Source organism: Pristiophorus japonicus, chromosome 17 (assembly GCF_044704955.1).
Source record: "Pristiophorus japonicus isolate sPriJap1 chromosome 17, sPriJap1.hap1, whole genome shotgun sequence".
Classification (NCBI taxonomy): domain Eukaryota; kingdom Metazoa; phylum Chordata; class Chondrichthyes; family Pristiophoridae; genus Pristiophorus; species Pristiophorus japonicus.
This window is the reverse complement of record NC_091993.1, coordinates 107,625,012-107,646,974: the sequence shown is the minus strand read 5'-3', so window position 1 is coordinate 107,646,974 and position 21,963 is coordinate 107,625,012. Positions and strand designations below refer to the sequence as shown.

The window sequence follows — 21,963 nt, the reverse complement described above, 5'->3', positions numbered from 1 at the left end:
ATCTTATAGAAACATTTAAAATCATGAAAGGGATAGACAAGATAGAGGCAGAGAGGTTGTTTCCATTGGTAGGGGGCACAGCCTCAAAATACGGAGGAGCCAATTTAAAACCGAGTTGAGAGAGAATTTCTTCCAGAGGGTTGTGAATCTGTGGAATTCTCTGCCCAAGGCAGCAGTTGAGGCTAGCTCATTGAATGTTTTCAAGTCAAAGATAGATAGATTTTTAACCAATAAGGGAATTAAGGGTTATGGGGAGCGGGTAGGTAAGTGGAGCCGAGTCCACGACCAGATCAGCCATGATCTTATTGAATGGCGGAGCAGGCTCGAGGGGCTAGATGGCCTACTCCTGTTCCTAATTCTTATTTTCTTATGTACCCAGTTCTCCCCAAATCTGTTGGAAAGGTTACTGAAATTCTGCTTGTCTTCCAGCTATACTTATTAGTGAAAACATACCAGAGAACGGTTTTAAAGAAATTAAATCCATAACTTGTATTACACCAGAGCTGGGCCCCTCCAGTTATGATGGCTGCTAAAAAAATATCCCTATACCTACACTCCCCTCTTGAGTCAGAAGGTTGTGGGTTCAAGTACCACTCCAGGGCCTTGAGCACCAACTGACTTTCCAGTGCAGTGCTGAGGGAATGCTGCACTGTTGGAGGTTGAGACGTTAACCCGACGTCTGCTCTTTCAGGTGGACGTAAAGAGCAGAGGCGAAGAAGAGCAGGGGCATTATTCCTGGTGTTCTGGCCAATATTTATTCCTCAATCGAGGTAACAAAACAGATTATCTGATCATTTTGTCGTATTGTTTTTGGGAGCTTGCTGTGCGCAAATTGGCTACCACGTTTCTCACATTGCAACAGTGACTACACTCAAAGTACTTTGGCTGTAAAGTGCTTTGAGAAATCCGGTGGTCGTGAAATGCACTCTAAAACAGAGCCCTGCCATTGTGAGATGTTTTACCCTCAGGAGTGAGCTTAAAACTTTGAAAATAAACTTTATAATTGGGGCAACCAGATATTCTGGAAAATTGTGTGCCAGTTTATTATGTTACATTTCTGTGGATTGCGTTGGAAAGGCCGATTGGAGATTTGTAACATCTTTACCTTTTCCCATTTTTTTCTTCGTAGCAAGTGACTGCGGGAATCCAGGGGAGCTTCTAAATGGGAATTATGAGGCAGCTGCTACTACTTTTGGAAATAAAGCTATCTTTGTTTGTAATCCAGGGTGAGTATTCAGTACACAAATGGCTGAAAGAAGTTTGTTTGCTTTTGGCGACGAATGGTCCTTTAATTTAATTAAGGTGCAGTTACAGTATTTCCATGCTGCTATAACAATGCACCTTAACATCAGCCCAAGAAGGTGACCACTTGTTCTGCTTTTGAAACAAGTTATTTTTTTATTGTAACTTGGGTTGAGTATTAGATCCACAGATTCCTGAATGAGGGACAGATGATTCTAGTGAAAGATTGGGCCACAAATTGCGGTCAGGGGCTTCCTGCGGGCAGATACCTCCGACCAAAAAATGTATGAAATTTCCTGGCGGTCCAAGGCCTAGATGCACAGCTCAGCGCAGAAGCCCAGGCATCCCAGGAACGTAGCCTGAGATCACATGGGCCTGGACCACCATTCACAATGTAACATTCTCATTGATAATAGTGAGTTCTGTTAGTAATGGGAGCTCATACAATCAATGAGAATACCCACCAAAACACAAACACCACAACTTTAAAAAAAAAACTCTCACATACTTCAAATTAATTGAAATAGAAATTAAATGTTAGGAACAAAATTATTTTTTTTTAAATGTTTTAATAGGGTTAAGAATAAACTTGCCATAATGGACTGGGTTTTTAATAGAAAAATTAGTGATAAAATTTAATTTTTCTATCTTTTAAAACTCTTATGCTGGTAAAAGCAGGTTTATGTTGGCAAGAGTTGGGCAAATAGCCCAAATCTCTGCCTGCGAAGGCCCATTACCTTCATATGCATTGGATCTGTCAAGACATTTTGACAGTTTGTAAGTGCTGGGTTTCGACTCGAGCGCTTTGCGCGCCGAAACCCAGAACTTGTAGGGTCTCTTTGGGCACGTGTGAACACATGTCGCAGTTTACAGCTCGTGTTTTTCATTTTGTGATTAAGGAGGTTTCAGTACCTCCAGTCTGGTGCAGTAATATACCTTAATCCCAACTAAAGAAAGTGATCTCTGCATTTCTGATGACCACTGTCCACCTTGCCTCTGAGTTGGGCTTCAAATTCAATGCCGAACTATCGGCAGTTTTGTGGGTTTATTACCACAAGTAAGTTGGTTGTCTAATTAGTGTTAAATTATGGGTAGTTTGTGCTGTGAACTTCCATCTACTGACCGCTGAGTTGAGTGGCCTGTCACCTGGCTCCCTTAAAATGGTTATGAAGCGAAGACATTTAATTTCTAATCAATCATAGGATTCATCATAAGTTCACCAAATGCTCTATTGATACTGAGCCAGCTCCATGTCCAAGTGGCACCAATATCCTTCCTTTGAGTCTGACAAAATTTATACACCATGCTTTGACCAGTACCTTGTACAGCAATAATGCAACCTTCTGATTTTTTATCTGTCCACCTGGTAATATAGCCCAGTATCTTTTATGCTCTTTACTGTATCAAAATACTGCATTGATTATTTCAGATATTTATGCATTATAATTCTTAAACCTCTTCTCTGATCACTTTGCAGTACCATTCCCATTTAACTTTAAACTTGCTGTGTGATGTGTGATGTTTTGACTTTTTTTCTTTTTAGGTACCACTTAGTTGGTCGATCCTACCTGTTGTGTAAAGCTGATGGGTGGGATGGCCAGGTCCCAACATGTGAAAGTAAGTAAAGGTTCTATGTTCAGGTTTTTGACTCTTTTTGGTGCAGTATCATTATTACAGTTCTGTGGGGGATTTTCTATGGGGTACTCCACATTCTCTTACTGTATCTTTATTGTAACTTATTTCACCTCTCTTCTGACTCTTGCTTTTGTGGTCCCTTTTATTTTTATTTCTCTTTTCCCTCAAGTGTTATTTTCTTGTCTTTCTTTGCTCTTGTGTCCTTTTCAATGGGATGTGACCTGATGGCTTGCATTCTAGGGTCTTAAAAAAAAAGTAGCAGCAGTGATAGTGGATGCATTGGTTGTAATTTACCAAAATTCCCTGGATTCGGGGGAGTCCCAGCAGATTGGAAAACTGCAAATGTACTGCCCCTATTTTTTTTTTAAAAAAGGGCAAAAAGCAGAAAACTATAGACCCGTTAGCCTAACATCTGTGATTGGGAAAATGTTGCTGTCCATTATTAAAGAAGCAGCAGCAGGACATTTGGAAAAGCATAATTTGGTCAGGCAGAGTCATCATGGATTTATGAAGGAGAAGTCATGTTTGACAAATTGCTGGAATTCTTTGAGGATGTGATGAACAGGGTGGATTTGGACTTCCAGAAGCCATTTGACAAGGTGCCACATAAAAGGTTACTGCACAAGATGAAAGTTCCTTGGGTCGGGGGTAATATATTAGCATAGATAGAGGATTGGCTAACTAACAGAAAACAGAGTCAGGATAAATGGTTAATTCTCGAGTTGGCAATCAGTAACTCGTGGGGCGCCACAGGGATCAGTGCTGGGACCCCAACTATTTACAATCTATATGAACGACTTGGAAGAAGGGACCGAGCATAACATAGCCAAGTTTGCTGACTATACAAAGATGGGAGGAAAAGCAATGTGTGAGGAGGATGCACAAAATCTGCAAAAAGACAGACACAGGCTAAGTGAGTGGGCAAAAATTTAGCAGATGGAGTATAATGTTGGTAAGTGTGAGGTCATGCATTTTGGCAGAAAAAAATCAAAGAGCAAGTTATTATTTAAATGGAGAAAAATTGCAAAGTGCTGTAGTTCAGCGGGACCTGGGGGTACTTGTGCATGAAACACAAAATTAGTATGCAGGTACAGCAAATGATCAGGAAGGCCAATGGAATCTTGGCCTTTATTGCAAAGGGGATGGAGTATAAAAGCAGGGAAGTCCTGCTACAGTTATACAGGGTATTGGTGAGGCCACACCTGGAATACCGCGTGCAGTTTTGGTTTCCATATTTATGAAAGGATATACTTGCTATGGAGGCAGTTCAGAGAAGGTTCACTAGGTTGATTCCAGAGATGAGAGTGTTGACTTATGAGGAAAGGTTGAGGAGGTTGGGCCTCTACTCACTGGAATTCAGAAGAATGTGCAGTGATTGTATCAAAATGTATAAGATTTTGAGAGGGCTTAACAAGGTGGATGCAGAGGATGTTTCCACTGATAGGGGAGACTAGAACTAGGGGGCATATTCTTAGTTTTAAATGAGCGGCCCCTTATTCAGAGATGATGAGGAGGAGGAATTTTTTCTGAGGGTTGTAAATCTGTGGAATTCGCTGCGTCCGAGATGTGGAAGCTGGGACATTGAATACATTTAAGACAAAAATAGACAGTTTCTTAAACGATACGGGGATAAGGGATTATGGGGAGCAGGCAGGGAAGTGGAGCTGAGTCCATGATCAGATCAGCCATGATATTGAATGGCGAACAGGCTCGAGGGGCCGTATGGCCTACTCCTCCTATTTCTTATGTTCTTATGTGGTAGATTGCATGCCAGGAAAGGTAGTATTTTGTGGTGCTGGTGGGTTTTGTGGTGCCAGTATTGCAGACTGGTATGTTGTGGATGCCTTTTTGAGCAGCAGGACACAGGCAGGAACATAACGATTAGGAGCAGAAGTAGGCCATTTGGTTCCTCGAGTCTGCTCTGCTGTTCAATAAGATCATGGCTGATCATTCCTTCAGTACCCCCTAACTGTCTAAATTCCAGGGGACACAACCCTAATTTGTGTAATCTCGCCTCGTAACTTTACCCTTGGAGTCCGGGTATTATTCTGGTAAACCTGCACTGCACTCCCTCCAAGGCCAGTACATCCTCCCCAAGGTGTGGTGCCCAGAACTGCTCACAGTGCTCCAGGTGTGGTCTAACCAGGGCCCTGTTCAGCTGCAGCGTAAACTTCTACCCCCTTGTACTCTAGTCCCCTCGATAAAAAGGCCAGCATGTTATATATGTAAACCTGTGTATTCCTTGTGTAGCCACCAGAGGGCTTACTCCCTGGAGTCCCAAGGGATCCCACAATCCCTTGGGAGCGCAGGTACTTAAGGAGGTCTCACAGACTGGAGGGCACTCTGGAGAACTGCAATAAAAGACTAAGGCCACACTTTACTTTGAGCTCACAGTATCCAGTTAGACTCTTTATTCATATACAACACATTCCATCAGTCTTTTGATTATTTTCTGTACCTATTCAGGACATTTTAATCTATTTACACGGCCCCCCAAATCTCTCTGGACCTCCGCTGCTTCTAGCTTTTCAGCATTTAGAAAGTACCCTGTTATTTAAGTGGATGAGATCACATTTCACTCAAGATTCACAACCCTCTGAGTGAAGAAATTCCTCCTTATCTCAGTCTTAAATGGCCAACCTCTTATCCTGAGACTATGCCTCCTATTCTAGATTTTCCAGCCAGGGGAAACAACCTCTCAGTATCTACTCTGTCAATATCCCTCAGAATCTTGTATGTTTCAATGGGACAACACAACAGTGTGGCTCAGTGGGCAGTACAATCGCCTCCAAATCAGAAGGTTGAGAATTCAAATCCCACCCCAGGGACTTGAGCACATAAATGTAGGCTGACATTGCTGTGCTGAGGGAGTGCTGTGCTGTCGGAGCTGCCGTCTCTTTGGATGAGACGTGAAACCGAGGCCCTGTCTGCGCGCTCAGGTGGATGTAAAAGATCCCATGGTACTATTTCAAAGAAGATCAGTGGAGTTATCCCCGGTGTCCTGGCCAATATTTATCCCTCAATCAACATAACAAATGCAGATTATCTGGTCATTATCACATTGCTGTTTCAGAGTTGCTGTGTGCTAATTGCCTGCTGCGTTTCCCACAATATAAGAGTGACTGGACGTTAAAGACACTATATAAATGCGAGTCTCTTTTTTGTGTGCGCCCTCCACACCTAGCTTTCTTTGGTCAGCAAACTTGGATACATTACACTCGGTCCCTTCATCGAAGTCATTAATATAGATTATAAATATCTGAGGCCACAGTGCTGATCCTTGTGGCACCCCACTAGTTACAACCTGCTAATCTGAAAATGACCTGTTTATTCTTACTCTGTTTTTTCTCTGTTAACCAATTCTTTATCCCTGTTCATCTATTACCCTGCACCCCATGAGCCCTTATCTCGCTGAACAACATTTTATGTGATACCTTAATGTCTTTTGGAAATCAAAAGTGTACTACATCCACTGATTCCCCTTTATTTACCCTGCTAATTACATCCTCAAACAACACTAATAAATTTTCCTTTCTTGAATGAGGCCGTCTAGAATCTAGGGAGTTTTGGAAGATCACAGCCAATAGCCACCTCCTTTAAAACCCTAGGATGAAGGCTATCAGGTCCAGGAGATTTGTTGGTTTTTAGTCCCATTAGTTTCTCAAGTACTTCTTCTCTACTTATAATATTTTAAGTTCCTCACTGTCATCAGCTCCTTGGATCCCTGCTATTTTTGATATGCTTTGTTGTGTTTTCTACTGTAAAGACGGGTACAAAATATTTGTTTAAATTCTGACATTTCCACAATCCCCATTTATCATTTCTCCCGTCTCAGGGTCCAATGCTTACTTTTGCTACTCTCCTTTTTACATATTTGTAGAAGCTCTTGCAATTTTTGTTTTTAAATTTGCTAGTTTACTTTCATTCCATTTTCTCCCTTTTTTTAAAAAAAAAATCTATTTTTTGGTCATCCTCTGCTGGTTTCTAAAATTCTCCCAATCTTCAGGCTTACTACTATTCGTCAATGCAAACCTCTTTTAATCAAATACTATCCTTAACTTAAGTTAACCACGGATGGATCACTTTTCCTGTGGAGTTTCTATTTCTCCATGGAATGTATATTCGTTTAGAATTTTGGAACATTTTTGTTTGCAGTGCTTATCTACTGTAATGCCTTTTTAATATTTCCCAATCTCCTTGGCTAACTCGCTCCTCGTACCTTCATTTAATTGGCTTAATTTATGTATAAGGCTAAAGTTTTGGATTTAAGTGTCACACTGAAACCCAGTGTGAAATTCAACATATGATCACTCTTCCCCATTGGATCCTTCACTGTGTGATTACTAATTAACTCTGTTTCTTTACACAATACAAGATCTAAAATAGCCTGCTCCCTGATTGGTTCCACAACGTCTTATTCTGAGAAACTGTCACAAATGTATTCCTTGAACTCGTCCTCCAGACTTGCCTATTTTATTTGCCCAGTCCATATGAAGATTAAAGTCCCTGCGATTATTGTATCACCTTTGTTACGTGTTCCTATTATTTCTCGACTACTGCTCTGTCCAGGTCGAAAGCAACTTTTTTTTCTGGTGGCAAAAGGAGGGTGACAGGTGGAGGGTGCATTAAGGCAACAGGTGTTTGCGGTGGAAAGCAGCAGAAGGGAAATGGCAATGCCAAGAGCTAGAAAGGAATGGTTAGGCAGAGGATTGGAAAGGGAAAGGTGAGTAGTGTTCTGCACAGATTGGTAGGCCACTGAGTCATGGATGCCTTTTGGGCTGCAGGTCATAGCTGACACATAGATCATCAGTCATATTTTCTGCTGGACACTGGGGTACTGGTTGGGGAGTGATGCAGTCGGAGGGAGGTGGTGAGGGAAGGAAAACACAGGTGTTCAGGATAGGAGGTGCTAGGAGTCGGAGGGAAAGGACAAGGGGCAGAAAGGAACAGGTGCTCGGAGCAAGTTGAAGGCTAATCTTTTTGATCAAACAAAGCATTTTAATTCACTTGATGGAGAAGAGTCCTCTGTTTGTAACCAAGTCTTAAGCTATATATAATTTGTTTTACAATTTTGTTGCGCAAAGAATACAGAGGAAATCCTTAGTGTGTTTTCTCACCTTCCTTTCTCACCTGTCTGCCAAACCGGGACAATTCTTAGACTTTTAATTACTACTTCATATTTTGATTTGTCATTCTCCGTGAGCCAGGCAACTAACCTGCTCCTAGCCAGTGTTGATCCTAAATTCCCACTTAATCTTGTGCCTGGGGGTGGAGCTGAATAAACTTCCTGAACATATCTTAGTTTTCTTAATTTAAAGTTGGTAAAATTCCTGGTACTTTGATTCTCCATCAATAATCTGCTTCTTATTAAAAGGTTCTTGTGCTCCAACCACCATGTTCCCAGTCACCTGCAGTCTGACCCTATTCATGACACTGCAACCTCTCAAACCAGGAAGGACAAGAGCAGAAACATCAAGGCAACAAGTCCCCCTCTTAAGTTGCATGCCATCGTGACTTGGCTATGTTGACGTTTCTTCCTCCATGCTGGGTGAAAATCCTAGCATTCCTTTCCTAATCTCATTGTGGGAGCACTATTACTCCAAGGACTGCAGCAGTTCAGAATTATACCTGCCAACCACCACCTCGGGGCAAATGGAGATTGGCAATAAATGTGACCGTGCCAGCATTGCCCATATCCTGCGAACAAACTTTTTTTTTTTTCCCTCTTCACCGCCCCCCTCTCCCACTGCTGCTGCCAGAAAAACACTGTCCAGCTGTGATCGGGTCTTTGCTATGGAGTTTTGTTGCTGAGGTGGGAGTACAGATGCCAGGAGGTGGTTCTTCACTTAGAATAATGGACCTCTGGAACAGGCTGCCGTCTTGTGCGGTGGACATTGTTTCATTGAATTCCTTCAAGCAAGAGCTGGACCTGTTTCTGGTTGGGGCGGAGATCGCTTCTTACAAAATGTAGGTACCTCAGGGAATTCAGGGCCAGAGTGATCTCCTGGACTAGTTTTGATCGCCGAGATAAGTCTGAGAGGAATTTCCCAGATTTGTTTCCTCTGGCTTTTCGCGCCTCCCAGGAAACCATATGGTTTTGGGTGGGGTGGAGAGTGTACATATTGGTATCGGAATTGTGTGGGACAGGCTGAGTGAACCAGTGTCTCTTTACCTGTCCTTCATTGTTTATATGTACAGAGGAGAAAGGGGAGAAGAATGCCTGTGTTTTATATTGTGCTGCAGTGCATTGGTTTACTGGTGTGCTGTGTTACTGAGCTTGACTCATTTGAATCCATGCAGATCAAGCTTTGTTCTGACCGAACAGATCTGTAACGGAATTTCATTTATCCCCAGCTGTCAAATGTGATGATCCTCCACCTATTGATAACGGGAGAGTTTCAACCCGTACAAGCAACTGGGAATATGGAACGGAAGCAGAATATTCATGTATTGACAACTATTCATTGATTGGTAAAGGAAGCATTACTTGTACAGTAACTGGACAGTGGGACATGAGCCCACCAACATGCAAAGGTACTTAAATACAGGATTAGAATTAGTTTTCATTGCCCTTTTTCAGCTTAAGTTGGAAAGCTAAAAATGTTTAATGAGTTTAAAGTTTTCCAGGAAGGAAGGGTTTTCCTGCACCATCTAAACTTGCTGTTCCTCCATAGTTGTTGTTCTCCTGTAAATCTGTTTAAATCCAAGTTCCTGACATTCCAAGACCTTCCAAGCTGCAATGCTTAACTCTTCCAGTTCCTAATTTGTTAATGTAGTGTGCATCCTAAAATTTGGTGTTCTTGCCTTCCCTTCCAAAGTCTTGTAGGATTAGACCTCCCCTTCCTTAAGCACTACTCAGCCTGTATGACTTTTCTAACCTAACCTATTCTGTAGAGTTGCATACATGGGTATTTCACGATTGGGTTAGTAGGGTGGGAGGAGGTTTGTGTGGAGCTTAAACACCGGCATAGACCAGTTGGGCCAAGTGGCATGTTTCTGTGCTGTACATTCTATGTAATTGATCTTGTGCTTGGGAGTGACGATGAATAATCTTGCAGAGCAGCAGCAAATGTTTTTAATCCAAAGTTGTTTAAAATCCTGAGCGTGTTTGTCCCACTAAGAACAATCTGGGGTTATTTTTTTTAAAGTATACTTCTGTAATGTGCCATAAGTGTCATATTCCTATTGATCAACGGAGTGACTATTTGCCACAACACGTGGTAAAATTTTGTCTCGCATAAGTTAAGTTAGGAATATTGTAGATCCAATCCTAAAATATGGTGCCATGTGAAGACATACATTTATCTGAATATTTTTTGGAAATTCTGGCACAGTAACAAGAATATACTTGAAACTGAAGTGCTAGTAAGCTAAAACATAATGCAATTAAAATGTCCAACTTTAGTTCTTCAGCATGCCCCCAAGTTGGCAAAGATCCGAGAACAGATCATAGCACCAAGTCAGCAATCCCACAGGAAAATGGGATAGTACTTCTGGAGATTCTGCATCTACTATAGGCAGAGGTCAAGCAGCTCTCCAGTTCTGCAGGATCAGAGGTCAGGAAAAAGGGGTGGAGATCCATCTACTCCTTTTACGTTGCCCTGGGTTTCTCGGGCTTACTTTGGTGGGTGGGAGGAAGGCAGATGTGCTGGCCAGACTGCGCTCTCGTTTATATTTGGTGTATCCCAAGTTGCTATTTTACATTTAGTATATTTGTGTTTTACCTCCATTCTGTTCATCAACTGCTCTACCAACAGCCACTGATTCAACCCTATGCAATTTGTTTTGCAATATCACCCAAAATGAAGGGAAATTGTTGGGGAAATTTAAGCTTGTTTTCTCTATTTGGTATTTTTCACGCAATGCCTTGGTTTGAATCTTTTGAGTATAAAGACTTCCTCCAAGCTGTAATGCTTTAGCCTTCCTTTTCCCACTTAATCTTGTGCCTGGGAGTAGGTGTAAATAAACATGCAGGACAGAACCAAGCTTTCTCAATTTGAAGTTGGCAAAGTTCCTGATCGATCACTTTCCCTCTAGTAATCAGCTGGTGATTAAAAAGTAACTTCAGTTTCAAGTATACTCTTGTTACTGTGCCAGAATTTCCATGTTCCCACTCGTCTGCAGTCTGATCCTATTCCCCAGCTAGGATGTGTTATAGAAACATAGAAAATAGGTGCAGGAGTAGGCCATTCGAGCCTGCACCGCCATTCAATGAGTTCATGACTGAACATGCAACTTCAGTACCCCCTTCCTGCTTTCTCGCCATACCCCTTGATCCCCCGAGTAGTAACTCCTTTTTGAATATATTTAGTGAATTGGCCTCAACAACTTTCTGTGGTGGAGAACGCCACAGGTTCACCACTCTCTGGGTGAAGAAGTTTCTCCTCATCTCGGTCCTAAATGGCTTACCCCTTATCCTTAGACTGTGACCCCTGTTTCTGGACTTCCGCAACATTGGGAACATTCTTCCTGTATCTAACCTGTCTAAACCCATCAGAATTTTAAATGTTTCTGAGCGATTCCCTCTCATTCTTCTAAACTCCAGTGATTTTTACTGAGTAGCAGGTGGGTTAGTGGTCTTGATCAGTTCCTAACATACTAACTTTGAGGCATCAGCTACAATATACTCAACATTTTTGGTTTCCAGTCTAGAATATAAATACCAGCGCTAGGGAATGGGACACGTATCTACTTTTTCACCTAGTATTTTTTTCATAGGCTTGTCAGGTATATAAGGACCAGATATGGTATAAAACTCTTTGTTGTGTCCCAACTTCAGTGATGATCTCCTTCACTGCCCAACCAATCATCTTTGTGGTTTCCCTGAGTAGGGTTGTCCTGCTGCAACCTGTGTTCACTAGAAATTACCTTAAATGCCTGTTTGAACTAATATAAAATCCTTGCGTGTCACAGGTAGGACAACCCCCCCCCCCCCCCCCCCCCCAAACATACACCCCGACCCGCAAGGACCACATCCAATGAACTGGCATCAACAACTCTCCGCAGCAGGGAACCCCACAGGCCAACAACTCCCCGAGTGAAGACGTCTCCCAATCCCAGCCCCAAACAGCCTACCCCCCCCCCCCATCCCAAGAGCGTTCCCTCCGGACCCACCCAACACTGGGAACACTTCCCCCTGCACCCAACCCGCCCCATCCCGTCAGAATCCTTCCCAAATGCCGAACACCCCCGGATGTCGAGCCCCCAGCCCGGAGCCACGCCCCCGCGACGCCAACCACACCACATCCTGATTCTATGTAAACAGTGGCCCGTGACCATGAAGTTTGCAGGCTCTAGTAAGGATTTGGATTAGCTGTGCAAATTGAGAAATGACAGATAAATGAAATGTATTGCATATTGGGAGAAAGTAGAGGGAGTATCAGCACAGGGAGACTTTGAAAAGGACCTGGCAGTGGCTGTAAATTTTTTGACATGAAAACTGACATGCTGGAGTAGCATTTAAAAAAAAAAAACTATTGGGTTACTGAGCTTAAATAGTGGGGTACAGGTTTCTGAGGTTGCAATGTACTGATGGACCATGGAGTGTTTGTATTTGTGGTTGCCACTCTTAAAAAGAGATGTGCATGGAAAAGCAGCATGTTAGATCCAAGTTTAAAAGGGATAAGATTGGAGTGAAGATTAGAGAAGCTGTTCAGTGAGTCGAATGTTAAGGTGTATATGAAGTATTACATGGTATAGATAAGGTCAATCCAGATTATTGTTTCAATGCTATAGGACAAATGGACATAAATTGAAGTTAGTGGAATATAATTACATCTTATATTTAGAATTAAATTATAAATGTTTGGAATCTACTGGGTAAAGTTGTGGAGTCAAACAATCTGGTGACTGGAATACAAGTTGATCTTTTTCATTGTTTTATTTAATTTAGACATGTTTATGGTACATTTCACTGCATAATTCTAAAGGGGATTCTCTTGGCCTTTAGCACAGTTTTTATGTTTTGCTCATTATCATGACGAGGGCAGCAAGGCTGAGTAGAAGTTAAGTTGAGCTTTCTGCCAGTATCGTGAGTATAAGCTATCTAATGAAGACTAATGCATTGTTCTTGTCAGTTGTTGAATGTCGGCGGCCTGAATCGTCTGCACATATCCGTATTAGATCAGGATTCGGACCCACATATAAATATAAGAATTCGATCATCTACCGCTGTGATGCTGGTTATGAAATGGTTGGCAGCAGTGTCATTGAATGCAGTGAGGATGACTCGTTCGTGCCACCACCACCTACTTGTAAATTAGGTGAGTACCCATCTCGTACTTGGGGACAGAAATAAGTCTGTTAAAACAATATATTTTGATGTGATTATTTCCCAATTCCCATGGGGTTTCTTGTTCCTCTTCGCTCCAGTTAAGAGTTCTAAAAATAAAAGTTTAGTACTTTTGAGTGACCTAATGAACAACAGAAATATTGATTGTGTTTTAAATGAGATCCATCACATTTCTCATGTTTGTAGTCACAAAAACACATGCCATTTTCACACACATGTTGAGTTGGTGGGTAGAAGCTTGCCGCTTGTATGACAATTAAGGAGAATGTTACACTCGCCAATGAAGTCAAATGACCTGGAATTCAAAACTACTGTTAACACATTGCAACAAAAAGAACCTTATGTCCAGCAATTGCAATTAAGTTGGAATGCATTCAGTTTATAAAAGTGCAAGAGCATAAAGACAGACACCTGTACTTAGAAATAGTAGTTCATTGCCACCATTGAGCATATAACTGGCCTTTCTACTCATTGACCTACATTGGCTCCCAGTTAAGCAATACCTCTGCTGGGGAAAAAAGACTTCTCCTCTTCAAGGTGGACTCCCTGATATAAGGAATCGACACCCATTCGTATCCCTGCCAGTATAGCGACCACGGAATCACTCAAACGAAACCTCACTTCAACCGTTTTTTTATTCAAGCATGCAGGGGAAGGGTTCACGGATGAACCTTCTAAGAACAAAGGTTTTACATCTATAATTTGAGGTGTGGGACCCTCCTACAAAATCACAGATTGGCCTGCTGCTATCATCAAAGTTGCATCAGACTGGCTGAGTGGTTCCCGCCCCTCCACCTGTCCATCTCCCATCACATGTCACCCTTCTGGACTGTGGTGTTCAGTGGTGTCAACTTTGCCTCAGTTCCTCATGATGTGTGAATTAACCTTGTTTCTCGGTTTGCTATCTTCCCAAACATCCCTTTAGATGTTGCTACAATAGACTCTTGACTCCATCCTGTCCTTGGTGAATGTGTTATTCAGTGGTGAATGTGAGTTTCCCTTAGTCTGTATTAAGGTTAACACAACGGATGAGTCATTAACCATCAAACTTTGCTGTGTAGCATGCTTTGCTGCTTCCCCTTAAAACCCATTGTAAGCGAGTGTATAAGCATGCTCCAAATGCATAAGCGAGTTTTACATACAAATCGGTCAATTTACGATCCTTACCGTAAGGTAGAGGAACTCCCGATTCCTCAGAACTTCCTAATACTGATAAGCCCTTCAATCTGGACCATGTGTCAAATCAATTCACTACCGTCAGTATCCACTTTAGTGACCACCTGTCTGTCTACTTCCAACTTAGTGACCGTATTTTATCCCCTTACACCTCATTTAAAAAAATAAAAAAAAATTCTCGCCCTTGTTTTCAAATCCCTCCCTGGCCTCGCCCCGCCCCATCTCTAACTTCCTTCAGGCCTACAACACAGATCTCTGCGCTCCGCCAATTCTGGACTCTTGACCATCCCCCGATTATAATTGCTCTGCCATTGGTGGCTGAACCTTCAGCTGCCAAGACCCTAAGCTCCTCATTGTCGCAGTAGTAACTGTTCTCAAACTGTTTCAGGCCAACTATCACCAAAGAAAATTCTCACTCTTGCATCCCATTAGCTGTGAATTCTGGCACCTGTAAGTCCACCAATGGAGGTTATCTGAGAGAACACAAGTTTAGTGTATTGGCTACACTACATACTATTTTTTGTTTTGCTAACAGTTGATCTTTTGACTTGAGTAATATTTTTCTCACTCATGTACTGTAACAATAAATATATTACTCTGTGCTATTGATATACTCCAGAATGCCCTTTCCTTTATGCACACCACATTCTTTGACACTAGTAACACTGTTTATCACTCAGTAGAATTTTTTTTTTGGTCCCAACAGCTGGAGCTACTACAGCTGGTAAGTATATTGCATTGACTTAATAGCCTACTCTAGACTGTCCTTTCCTTTTATGTACACCACATGTTTTGCAAAGCATTATTTTATGGTAACACTATCCATGTGATTCATTTGAATTTCTTTCCTTGTCCCCTATACAGTAACTGCTACAACAACAGCTGGTAAGTATATCGCACTGACTTAATGGTATATTCTTCAGTGTTACACAATAACATGGCCTAACCAAACTATTGCTGTGTATCCTCCATATGAGCAGTAGTCCTAGTTCTATGTGCTTGCCCTGTTCCCATATAGCTTTATGCCACCTATCTAATCTATTCTTAGTAATTGAAGCAAAGACCATGTCTAATTCCAGGAGAATGTTGCACAGCGCCTCAACTTTGTATTTAAAAAAAAAGTTTATCCTGCTCCCTGTCTTAAATCTCCCTAAATTTAATCTTGTATCTATGCCCCCTCATTTTAGACATCAGCTACAGGAAATAGTTTTTCTATTCATCCTGTGTCACCTTTTCATAATTTTAAACACCTCTATGATATCACCCCACAATCTCCTCTGTTCTAACAAAAATGGCCCCAATTGTTCTAGTCTCTTTTTAAAAAAAAAATATATTAGCATTTCCTCATACCTGGCAGCATTCGAGTGAATCTGCGCTGTGCTGTACTGTTTCTGATGCCTCAACAATCTTTCTATTATGTGGAACCTAAAACTGCACCCGGTACTTCAATATGGTCTTACTTCGGCTTTATTTCAGAATACTTATACTTTCAAACCTAGTTCTTTGTATTGTTATTCAATCAAGAGGTAACAAAATAAAATGTGCTGTGAGGAATATAAAATTTTCGAGGGCTGTTTGACACTGGCAAACAGTCAAAAACCTTGTCATCGATACAATAGCAGTCTTGGTAAACTATGTAAATAAAGACGATGCAGTTATTTAAAAACAACAGTGAAAAAGAAAGGCGGTAAGAAGGGATAACCAAGGAAATGAGAGTATCAAATTAAAAACCAATGTGTATAAGGTGGCCAAGGTTAGTGGGAAAATTTTAAACGACAGCAAAGAATGACTAAGAAAGCAATAAAGAAAGGAAAGATAGATTACGAAAGTAAACTTGCGCAAAACATAAAAACAGATAGTAAAAGCTTTTACCGATATATAAAACGGAAAAGAGTGACTAAAGTAAATGTTGGTCCCTTAGAAGATAAGGGGGATTTAATAATGGGAAATGTGGAAATGGCTGAGACCTTAAACAATTATTTTGCTTCGTTATTCACAGTGGAAGACACAAACCATGCCAAAAATTGCTGGTCACGGGAATGTGGGAAGGGAGGACCTTGAGATAATCACCATCACTAGGGGGGTAGTGCTGGACAGGCTAATGGGACTCAAGGTAGACAAGTCCCCTGGTCCTGATGAAATGCATCTCAGGGTATTAAGAGATGGCGGAAGTTATAGCAGATGCATTCATAGAAACATAGACATAGAAAATAGGTGCAGGAGTAGGCCATTCGGCCCTTCTAGCCTGCACTGCCATTCAATGAGTTCATGGCTGAACATGCAACTTCAGTACCCCATTCCTGCTTTCTCGCTATACCCCTTGATCCCCCTAGTAGTAAGGACTTCATCTAACTTCTTTTTGAATATATTTAGTGAATTGGCCTCAACAACTTTCTGTGGTAGAGAATTCCACAGGTTCACCACTCTCTGGGTGAAGCAGTTTCTCCTCATCTCGGTCCTAAATGGCTTACCCCTTATCCTTAGACTGTGACCACTGGACTTCCGCAACATTGGGAACATGCTTCCTGCATCTAACCTGTCTGAACCCGTCAGAATTTTAAAAGTTTCTGAGGTCCCCTCTCATTTTTCTGAACTCCAATGAATACAAGCCCAGTTGATCCAGTCTTTCTTAATAGGTCAGTCCCGCCATCCCAGGAATCAGTCTGGTGAACCTTTGCTGCACTCCCTCAATAGCAAGAATGTCCTTCCTCAAGTTAGGAGACCAAAACTGTACGCAATACTCCAGGTGTGGCCTCACCAAGGCCCTGCACAACTGTAGCAACACCTCCCTACCCCTGTACTCAAATCCCCTCGCTATGAAGGCCAACATGCCATTTGCTTTCTTAACTGCCTGCTGTACCTGCATGCCAACCTTCAATGACTGATGTACCATGACACCCAGGTCTCGTTGCACCTCCCCTTTTCCTAATCTGTCACCATTCAGATAATAGTCTCTCTGTTTTTACCACCAAAGTGGATAACCTCACATTTATCCACATTATACTTCATCTGCCATGCATTTGCCCACTCACCTAACCTATCCAAGTCACTCTGCAGCCTCATAGCATCCTCCTCGCAGCTCACACTGCCACCCAACTTAGTGTCATCTGCAAATTTGGAGATACTACATTTAATCCCCTCGTCTAAATTATTAATGTACAGTGCAAACAGCTGGGGCCCCAGCACAGAACCTTGTGGTACTCCACTAGTCACTGCCTGCCATTCTGAAAAGTACCCATTTACTCCTACTCTTTGCTTCCTGTCTGACAACCAGTTCTCAATCCATGTCAGCGCACTACTCCCAATCTGATGTGCATTAACTTTGCACATTAATCTCTTGTGTGGGACCTTGTCGAAAGCCTTCTGAAAGTCCAGATATACCACATCAACTGGTTCTCCCTTGTCCATTCTACTGGAAACATCCTCAAAAAATTCCAGAAGATTTGTCAAGCATGATTTCCCTTTCACAAATCCATGCTGACTTGGACCTATCATGTCACCTCTTTCCAAATGCACTGCTATGACATCCTTAATAATTGATTCCATCATTTTACCCACTACTGAGGTCAGGCTGACCGGTCTATAATTCCCTGTTTTCTCTCCCTCCTTTTTTTAAAAAGTGGGGTTACATTGGCTACCCTCCACTCGATAGGAACTGATCCAGAGTCTATGGAAGGTTGGAAAATGACTGTCAATGCATCCACTATTTCCAAGGCCACTTCCTTAAGTACTCTGGGATGCAGTCCATCAGGCCCTGGGGATTTATCGGCCTTCAATCCCATCAATTTCCCCAACACAATTTCCCTCAGTTCCTCCTCCTTACTAGACCCTCTGACCCCTTTTATATCCGGAAGGTTGTTTGTGTCGTCCTTAGTGAATACCGAACCAAAGTACTTGTTCAATTGGTCCGCCATTTCTTTGTTCCCCGTTATGACTTCCCCTGATTCTGACTGCAGGGGACCTACGTTTGTCTTTACTAACCTTTTTCTCTTTACATATCTATAGAAACTTTTGCAATCCGTCTTAATGTTCCCTGCAAGCTTTTTCTCGTACTCTATTTTCCCTGCTCTAATCAAACCCTTTGTCCTCCTCTGCTGAGTTCTAAATTTCTCCCAGTCCCTGGGTTCGCTGCTATTTCTGGCCAATTTGTATGCCACTTCTTTGGCTTTAATACTATCCCTGATTTCCCTTGATAGCCACGGTTGAGCCACCTTCCCTTTTTTATTTTTACACCAGACAGTAATGTATAATTGTTGTAATTCATCCATACGGTCTCTAAATGTCTGCCATTGCCCATCCACAGTCAACCCCTTAAGTATCATTCGCCAATCTATCCTAGCTAATTCATGCTTCATACCTTCAAAGTTACCCTTCTTTAAGTTCTGGACCATGGTCTCTGAATTAACTGTTTCATTCTCCATCCTAATGCAGAATTCCACCATATTATGGTCACTCTTCCCCAAGGGGCCTCGCACAACGAGTTTGCTAATTAATCCTCTCATTACACAACACCCAGTCTAAGATGGCCTCCCCCCTAGTTGGTTCCTCGACATATTGGTCTAGAAAACCATCCCTTATGCACTCCAGGAAATCCTCCTCCACCGTATTGCTTCCAGTTTGGTTAGCCCTATCTATGTGCATATTAAAGTCACCCATTATAACTGCTGCACCTTTATTGCATGCACCCCTAATTTCCTGTTTGATACTCTCCCCAACATCACTACTACTGTTTGGAGGTCTGTACACAACTCCCACTAACATTTTTTGACCTTTGGTGTTCTGCAGCTCTACCCATATAGATTCCACAACATCCAAGCTAATGTCCTTCCTAACTATTGCATTAATCTCCTCTTTTTAACCAGCAATGTTACACGCCACCCCCCCCCCCCCCCCTGTCCTTTTATTCTATCCTTCCTGAATGTTGAATACCCCTGGATGTTGAGTTCCCAGCCCTGATCATCCTGGAGCCACGTCTCTGTAATCCCAATCACATCACATTTGTTAACATCTATTTGCACAGTTAATTCATCCACCTTATTACGGATACTCCTTGCATTAAGACACAAATCCTTCAGGCTTGTTTTTTTAACACCCTTTGTCCTTTTAGAATTTTGCTGTACAGTGGCCCTTTTTGTTCTTTGCCTTGGGTTTCTCTGCGCTCCACTTTTCCTCATCTCCTTTCTGTCTTTTGCTTTTGTCTCCTTTTTGTTTCCCTCTGTCTCCCTGCATTGGTTCCCATCCCGCTGCCATATTAGTTTAACTCCTCCCCAACAGCACTAGCAAACATTGGTTCCGGTCCTGCCCAGGTGCAGACCGTCCGGTTTGTACTGGTCCCACCTCCCCCAGAACCGGTTCCAATGCCCCAGGAATTTGAATCCCTCCCTGCTGCACCACTGCTCAAGCCACGTATTCATCTGCGCTATCCTGCGATTCCTACTCTGTCTAGCACGTGGCACTGGTAGCAATCCAGAGATGACTACTTTTGAGGTCCTACTTTTTAATTTAGCTCCTTAAATTCGTTTCGTAGGACCTCATCCCTTTTTTTAAACCTATGTCGTTGGTACCAATGTGCACCATGACAACTGGCTGTTCTCCCTCCCTTTTTAGAATGTCCTGCACCCGCTCAGAGACATCCTTGACCCTTGCAGCAGGGAGGCAACATACCATCCTGGAGTCTCGGTTACGGCTGCAGAAACGCCTATCTATTCCCCTCACAATTGAATCCCCTATCACTTGCTCTCCCACTCTTTTTTCTGCCCTCCTGTGCAATAGAGCCAGCCACGGTGCCATGAACTTGGCTGCTGCTGCCCTCCCCTGATGAGTCATCCCCCTCAACAGTACTCAAAGTAGTGTATCTGTTTTGCAGGGGGATGACCACAGGGGACCCCTGCACTACCTTCCTTGCACTACTCTTCCCGCTGGTCTTCCATTCTCTAGCTGGCTGTGGACCCTTCTCCTGCAGTAAGGCCAACTCGCTGCACATGCTACTCACGTCATTCTCAGCATCGTGGATGCTCCAGAGTGAATCCACCCTCAGCTCCAATTCCGCAACGCGGTCAGTCAGGAGCTGGAGGCGGATACACTTCCCGCAGATGTAGTCAGGGACACCGGAAGTGTCCCTGAGTTCCCACATGGTACAGAAGGAGCATATCACGTGACCGAGCTCTCCTGCCATGACTTAACCTTTAGATACACTTAAATTGGCAACAACAATGTTAAAAGTTACTGACTGTTATAGAAGAGAAAAAAGAAAAGCTGCTCACCAATCCAGCCAATCACTTACCCCCTTGGCTGTGACGTCACCTTTCTGTTTCTTTCTACTTCTTTTTTGCCTTCTCCCTGTAGCTGCACAAGCTCGCCTTTTATAGGCCTCACCAATGCTACAAACTCCCGCCTCTGACTGCCACTGCTGCTGGGCCTTTTATAGGCCTCACCAACGCCACGAACTTCTGACTCTGATTGGGACGGGGTTTGGTGATCAGCAAGGGGGCTAATCTACCAAAATTCTCTGGACTCTGGGGAGGTACCAGCGGATTGGAAAGCAGCTAATGTAACGCCTCTGTTTTTAAAAAAAAAAAAAGGGGCAGACAAAAGGCAGGTAACTATCGGCCGGTTAGTTTAACATCTATTATGGGGAAAATGCTTGAAGCTATCATTAAGGAAGAAGTAGCGGGACATCTAGATAGGAATAGTGCAATCAAGCAGACGCAACATGGATTCATTAAGGGGAAATCATCTTTAACTAATTTACTGGAATTCTTTGAGGATATAACGAGCATGGTGGATAGAGGTGTACCGATAGATGTAGTGTAGTTAGATTTCCAAAAGGCATTCGATAAGGTGCCACATAAAAGGTTACTGCAGAAGATAAAGGTACGCGGAGTCAGAGGAAATGTATCAGCCAGCCAATTCTCTATCCATGCTAACAGAAAGCAGAGTCGGGATAAATGGGTCCTTTTCGGGTTGGAAATCGGTGGTTAGTGGTGTGCCACATGTATTGGTGCTGGAACCACAACTGTTTACAATATACATAGATGACCTGGAAGAGGGGACAGAGTGTAGTGTAACAAAATTTGCAGATGACACAAAGATTAGTGGGAAAGCGGGTTGTGTAGAGAGGCTGCAGAGATTTAGATAGGTTAAGCGAATGGGCTAAGGTTTGGCAGATGGAATACAATGTTGGAAAATGTGAGGTCATCCACCTTGGTGCGGGGGGTGGGGGGGGGGGAAACCAGTAAAAGGGAATATTATTTGAATGGGGAGAAATTACAACATGCTGTGGTGCAGAGGGACCTGGGGGTCCTTGTGCATGAAGGTTAGTTTGCAGGTGCAGCAGGTAATCAGGAAGGCGAATGGAATGTTGGCCTTCATTGCGAAAGGGATGGAGTACAAAAGCAGGGAGGTCTTGCTGCAACTGTATAAGGTATTGGTAAGGCTGCACCTGGAGTACTGCGTGCAGTTTTGGTCACCTTACTTGAGGGATATACTAGCTTTGGAAGGGGTACAGAGACAATTCTCTAGGCTGATTCCAGAAATGAGGGGGTTACCTTATGATAGATTGAGTCGACTGGGTCTTTACTCGGAGTTCAGAAGGATGAGGGCTGATCTTATAGAAACAT

The 21,963-nt window shown here is 42.7% G+C and overlaps 1 protein-coding gene across 6 annotated transcripts in view; it reads left to right on the top strand.

The window, feature by feature from the left end:
* The window catches only part of LOC139227887 (C4b-binding protein alpha chain-like), a 67,720-nt gene that overhangs the window by 32,705 nt on the left and 13,052 nt on the right, over positions 1-21,963 (top strand). For 5 of the 6 annotated variants that reach the window (XM_070859004.1, XM_070859005.1, XM_070859003.1 and 2 more), the window contains 6 exons: positions 1,130-1,226; positions 2,786-2,859; positions 9,232-9,411; positions 12,954-13,139; positions 15,051-15,068; positions 15,209-15,229. In XM_070859004.1, coding sequence (XP_070715105.1) covers positions 1,130-1,226; positions 2,786-2,859; positions 9,232-9,411; positions 12,954-13,139; positions 15,051-15,068; positions 15,209-15,229 — 576 coding nt within the window. The remainder of the gene's footprint in view (positions 1-1,129; positions 1,227-2,785; positions 2,860-9,231; positions 9,412-12,953; positions 13,140-15,050; positions 15,069-15,208; positions 15,230-21,963) is intronic. The other variant, XM_070859001.1, reaches the window with a different exon arrangement.